This window comes from Vulpes vulpes, chromosome 3, assembly GCF_048418805.1.
Source record: "Vulpes vulpes isolate BD-2025 chromosome 3, VulVul3, whole genome shotgun sequence".
NCBI classification, from domain to species: domain Eukaryota; kingdom Metazoa; phylum Chordata; class Mammalia; order Carnivora; family Canidae; genus Vulpes; species Vulpes vulpes.
The window spans coordinates 101,214,555-101,220,998 of record NC_132782.1 but is presented as its reverse complement, the minus strand read 5'-3'; the positions used below and the strand labels follow the sequence as shown (position 1 = coordinate 101,220,998).

The following is a 6,444-nucleotide window of genomic DNA, read 5'->3' as shown; positions in this document are numbered from 1 at the left end:
GATATCTTGCTTACATTTTAAATTTAAGCCAGAACGCATTCTTACCTCTGACTTTGTGTTTTCAGTTCTTTCAAGGTGGGAGTTATTTCCTGGAGCATTTCAACATGTTCTTGACTTCGAACCTGACCCATAGCTTGGACTAATGTAAACAGCACCGTCTGAATGTTGTCTTGCCATGATTTATATTCACCTAAGAATTGCCTAACACTGTTCTCATAGGGAACATCTTCACCATCTGCCAGGGCAGCTTCTTCATCCTAGAATTGATATATTAATGATTAAGAGAAATGGTATTTGTTTCAATAGTAACTCCTAACAGTCAATTTTGAGTAACAACCAGTAAGTGTTTTTCAAATATGTGTTTAATAACCCATTTATTACATTTTAACTCCTTTTCTACAGGAATCTTATTTTCAGTGCAAGATAAAAACTCAAGTGAAAACAAATCCTCAAGTTAAATGATTTACGGTTTTGTACTGATGAAGTTAGTCTTTTCTGGGGGGTTCAGTTGCCTTACTATGTAGATTATGTAGGATACTGGAGGGAAGAGAGAGTATTTCATTCATTTTGAAGGCAAACTCTTATGAGCTTCAGAATAAGGGTTGAAAAGAAAAAGAGATGTTGGAGATCAAAACACTCTGAGGCTATGTTCAAGTTTTGGGTCTATTATTAAGTTACAGGACTTTGGATGAATCAGTCTCTTTAACATTCAGTTTCTCTAAGGTACAAAATCAGAATACTACAACCTGCTTTAAAAACAAAACAAAACAGGGATGCCTGGGTGGCTCAGTGGTTGAGCGCCTGCCTTCGGTTCAAGGTCCTGGGATCGAGTCCCGCATAGGGCTCCCTGCAGGGAGCCCACTTCTCCCTCTGCCTGTGTCTCTGCCTCTCTGTTTCTCATGAACAAAGAAATAAAATCTTTAAAAAACAAAACAAAAATCGTTAAAAACACAAATTAAGGGCAACCCGGGTGGCTCACTGGTTTAGTGCTGCCTTTAGCCCAAGGCCTCATCTTGAAGACCCAAGATCGAGTCCCACATCAGGATCCTTGCATGGAGCCTGCTTCTCCCTCTGTGTCTCTGCCTCTCTCTGTCTCTAATAAATAAAATCTTACACACACACACACACAAACTCAGTTACAAATTGGAAGATAAGACCTGACAGAAGTTGTTTTGTTTATATCGTTATTTTCCCAAATACAACTACTTGTAATTTTATGAAAGGAAGGAGTTAATTTTAATTGTGTGCCAGTATTATTAGTCTTACCTTAGCCATTGCTTTCAGGAGATGTTTGACATCTCCAAGTTGCCGGTTATGACCAGTGAGCACAGTCTTTATATTATCAACCAGATTCTGAATTGTTTCACAGACTGTTTCTATCTGTTGCTCTTTCTCTGTCTGAATTGCCCTCTGCGTAGACATATCCTGGGTCAATTGTTTGTGTGCTGACAAAAGCCACTCAGAGCTGCCAATAGGATGCTCAAGACTGGTGTCCTAAACAGAATAAGCATTTGTGTAAGTATCAGATGGAATAATATAAGATTCTATCCTTCATCACCACCATCAAAAGGTATTAGTAACTCAAGCTCACACAAAGAACCTCATTTGCTGCATCATGAACTAATTATGTGCGTAATAGTACTTAATAACTTAATTTCTGAAATATAAAGATTTTTAATTTTTCTGCATAATCATACAGGAATAAATCCTCAAAGACATAAAAAATATATCTAGAATAACAAAAATGATCTGTATCGAGGACCCTAAACCCGTGTAAATCACTCTTTAAAAAAGACACTTCCTAATTAATACATAGTCTAAAACTTTCCCATAAAATATAAACACTAAATTTATTGACTTTCTATTTCTGGACTCAACCCTCCTGTCCACATTCACCTTCCACTAGCCCTTTGTCTGCTACCCTATTATCAGTGCCCTGATAATGATCTAAGTCATTTGCTATACACTGAATTCCTCCTCCCCTCTGAACCTCCACAGTACTGCCAATTGTAGCTCTGAGAATCCTTTTAACTTTTTAATTCATTGTATTATTTATTATCAATAGGTTCCTTGGGGACTGAGAGCAAAATTTAATCATCATTATTACTTTTTAAGATTTTAAAGTACTCTCTACATCCAACGTGGGGCTCAAACTCACAACCCCAAAATCAAGAGTTTCATGCTTCACAGACCAAGCCAGCCAGGTGTCCCTGGATATAATCATTATGTCCCTCAAACAGTATCTTATATACAGTACACACACTATATATAAATGTAAACTGACTATATTACATTGGCTTTGAGGGCATGACACTGGCCTTATCATTTTTATCCACAAGTCTCTACTCTCATATCAAGATTCAAGACTCACCACTCTTTGTAATAAACGAAGCTCTAACTCAGAGACTGAACTGTTAAACTGTGATGCAAATGAACACATTTGCTGACATCGTTTGATTAGTTCAAATAATGCAGCATCCAGGTTTAAGGCTTCTGCAGTTCTAGTTCGTAAACTTTCAAAATGGATGATATTGCTGCAGAGGAAAGTGACCTATAAAGAGGTAAAAAGGAATGGAACCATCACAGTCAGGGAAGAAATGCAATTTTAATCTGACATGAAAAAATACTACCAGAATTCATTTCCAGAATTCAGGACCACAACTGGTCCTTAATAAATGTTATGAATGACTCTTTTAGGAAACAGATCTAATCCTAATAAAGGCTATGAATAAATGCACCTTGTTTTGGCTAATGTTATTAGATCTGAGGCGGTTAAAATCACCTAAGTACATTCATATAAAAGTATCTTCTACGTGTTTGCTTTTTGGTAAAAAATTTACTTCACAATAAAACTGTTATATTCAATTGCAATTTATTAGTGCTATGTCCAAATTTCAATTTGGACAATTCTGCTTCTACTCTTGCCTAGCTTTACAGTAAGACCACAAAATATGACCTTCGATGTATGACGATATTATGCACATTTAAAAAAATATTATACTACTGTGATTATGTAAATAATTTCTACTTTTATAAATACATACTGAAATATTTACAGATAAAAATCATACGTTTGGAATTTCATTAAAAATGGGAGAGAAAGGAAAAATTGGAAGTATGAGGAAATAAAATAGGACATAAGTTGATGATCACTAAATTTTAATTGGTTATGAGAATATGGGAATCACTGTATTAGTCTAATTTTGTACCTGATGGAAAATTATCTAATAGGTTTTTTTCTTTTTTTTTTGCTTTTGTCCCCTTCCCCCAATCATAACGAAGTTAATCCACAACTTCTGACAGAACACAAGCTCATAAAGACATTTTATTGCCACTGGGTCACCTTAGTTGCATAAAGAAAACCTTAGACAAATATGGGATTAAATTCCTTATGTTCCAACAAAGGCTGAACCCATTTTATATCTAGCTAGGAGACAGTAAAGATCTACGGAAATAATTGGCTGTGAGCCCAGCCTAAGGGATGCCCTTCCAACCAAGGCCTATCAGACTCTATTTCCAGTACTGTGAACTAGAGAGTGGACTCTCAAGCTACCTCTAGTTATCCCACATGTAACTTCCATCAATTGTAGAATCCCATAACTGAAAACAAAGATGCACACATGGGTCACAATACCTGGCTTGCTCTTTGGCTCTCTTTAAGGACAAGATTTCTTCTTTCAGCTATTGTTGCTTCAAAATCCTGTAGTACAGGTGCCAGTGCAGGGTTGGCACCACCTGCCCACTTAAGTCGCTGTTCAATACTTGCTTCAAGTGCTGCTAGTTTCTCCTATAAAAGCCAGAAAAACATCAGTGAATATTTCACACTCTCCAATTCCTGGTGAGGATTTTATATAAATACAAGACAGATTCAAAAGAAACAGATGAGACATACATAATTTAGAAAACATTTTTAACATACATCTTTTGGAATTAATCTTGATTTCATTTGAATATTTAAGGCTAAATATGTCTGGGGAGGTAAGAACTGGCTTTCAGTTGGTCTTAAAATCTGCAGATTTTAATTATTTTTCTAAAAGTCCATCTATTTACTTCAGAGAAAAAGAGGAGAGGGAGCAAGAGATAGAGGAGGAAGAGGCAGAGGGAGATAATCTTGCAAAGCAAACTCCTCACTGAGGGTATAGCCCAATGTAGGGCTCAATCTGCCAACCTATGAGATCACAACCTGAACCAAAACCAAGAGTTAGAGGGGCGCCTGGGTGGCTCAGTCGGTTACGCGGCTCCCTTCAGCTCATTATGATCCCAAGGTCCTGGGATCAGGCTCCCTGCTTCTCCCTCTCCCTCTGCCTGTGCTCTCTGTCAAGTAAATGAAATATTTAAAAAACAAACAAACAAAGCGGTGGATGCTCAACAGAATGAGCCACACAGGCATCCCAAGATTTTCATCTTTAAAGAAGCCTTCATTTAAAATATATATTTTATTTATTCATTCATGAGAAACACAGAGGGAGACAGAGACATAGGCAGAGGGAGAAGCAGGGCCCCCACAGGGAGCCCAATGTGGGACTTGGTCCCCAGACTGGAATCATGCCCTGAGCTGAAGAGAGATGTGCTCTACCACTGAGCCCTCCAGGCATCCCTAAATAAAGTAGCCTTTAATAAAATGAAAACAGGGCAGCCCCAGTGGCAAAGCGGTTTAGCGCTGCCTGCAGCCCAGGATGTGATCCTGGAGACCGGAGATCAAGTCCCCCATCGGGCTCCCTGCATGGAGCCTGTTTCTCTCTCTGCCTGTGTCTCTGCCCCTCTCTCTCTCTCTCTCTCTCTCTCGTTCTCTCTCTCTCTCCCTCTCGCTGTGTTGCTCATGAGTAAATAAACAAATCTTTAAAAAAAAAAAAAAACAGTGCTACATCAAATTCCTAATGCACTTAAGTGCTATCTATAAGAATATCCATGTACCATTTGCAACAAAAGAGAGTTAAGAGGATATAATGCTAAGTGAAATGTCACTCAGAGAATGAAATAAATCATTTCGCTCATAGTGGAATATGAGAAACAAAACAAATGAACAAAGAGGAAAAAAGGAGAAACACACAAAGAAACAGACTCTTAACTCTAGAGAACAAACTGGTGGTTACCAGAAGGGAGGTGGTTGGGAAGAGGAGTGAAAGAGATGATGGGGATTAAAGAGTACACTTATCACAATGAGCACCAAATCATGAATAGCACTGTTGAATCACTATATTGTACACCTGAAACTAATAGAACTCTGTATGTTAACTAGAATTAAAATAAAAAACTTAATTTAAAAAATCCATCTACAAAAAAAAAAAAAAAATCCATCTACACTTTTGATTACAAAGGACAAAAATCAAATTTTCCCAGATTCAAAAGTTTATAAACTCATGACAAGGAAGGTTTTACATAACAAAGTTATTTCATTATTTATTCACCACTTTAGGTGGAGGAATTCACATCCTGTCTTTCCTGCACTTCTCTCCCTCTTTCTTTGATAGAAACACACCCCTAAAATCAGAAAGGGCAGGTATTCACTCTCCAATATTGAAACCTAGCCCTAATATATTGTAGAGAAAAGATATTTCAATCTTCAAAGTGAACTCCAGAAGTTTCATTAAAAATGTAAAAATTACAGAAGTGATCATACTTGATTTTATACTAACATTAATTTGTAAAATGAACAGAAAAATGTCAGTTACATGAGATATAAGGAGTACATGAGATAAAAGGAGAAACAATACAAAGACATATATAACCATTATCAAGACCTGTTTCTTATTTTGAAAGGGGGAGGGGAGATTAAATATTAGGCAGAAATGACAAAAAAATTGTAATAGAAAAATATCCTACTGCCTTTGACATCATAAAATATCACTAACTATACAACAGAGATAAAAAGTGCCTAAGCTAGGGTGCCTGGGTGGCTCAGGCAGTTAAATGTCCAACTCTTGATTTCAGCTCAGGTCATAATCTCAGGGTCATTAGACTGAGTCCTGCGTCTGGCTCCATGCTGAGCCTGCTTATGACTGATGTAATGAGCACTGTATCACAGAAGACTGATGAATCACTGATCTCTGCGTGACTAATAATACATTATATGTTAATTGAATTTAAATAAAAATATTTTTTAAAGATTCTCACCCTCTGCCCCACCCTTGCTCTTTTCAAAATGAAATAAAAGAAATGCCTAAGCTTTTTAGATATGAATAGTAAGCCTTTCAGAAAAACTAAGTGTTAGGATGCCTGGGTGGCTCAGCAGTTTGGGCGCCTGCCTTTGGCTCAGGTCATGATCCTGGGATCTGGGATCAAGTCCCACATCGGGCTCCCTGTGAGGAGCCTGCTTCTTCCTCAGCCTGTCTCTCTGCCTGCCCCTGCCCCCATCATGAATAAATAAAATATTTAAAAAAAAAAAAAACCTGAAATGTGTAGTGTGTCTCTATTCCTGGTTCAAAATACACTGCTAAAAAAAAT

The 6,444-nt window shown here is 37.4% G+C and overlaps 1 protein-coding gene across 6 annotated transcripts in view; it reads right to left on the bottom strand.

The window, feature by feature from the left end:
• SMG1 (SMG1 nonsense mediated mRNA decay associated PI3K related kinase) overlaps window positions 1-6,444 on the bottom strand; it is a 105,497-nt gene that overhangs the window by 8,384 nt on the left and 90,669 nt on the right. For all 6 annotated transcript variants that reach the window (XM_072753767.1, XM_072753769.1, XM_072753772.1 and 3 more), the window contains 4 exons: window positions 3,635-3,787; window positions 2,372-2,551; window positions 1,267-1,494; window positions 46-257 (listed from right to left, as the gene is read on the bottom strand). In XM_072753767.1, coding sequence (XP_072609868.1) covers window positions 46-257; window positions 1,267-1,494; window positions 2,372-2,551; window positions 3,635-3,787 — 773 coding nt within the window. The remainder of the gene's footprint in view (window positions 1-45; window positions 258-1,266; window positions 1,495-2,371; window positions 2,552-3,634; window positions 3,788-6,444) is intronic.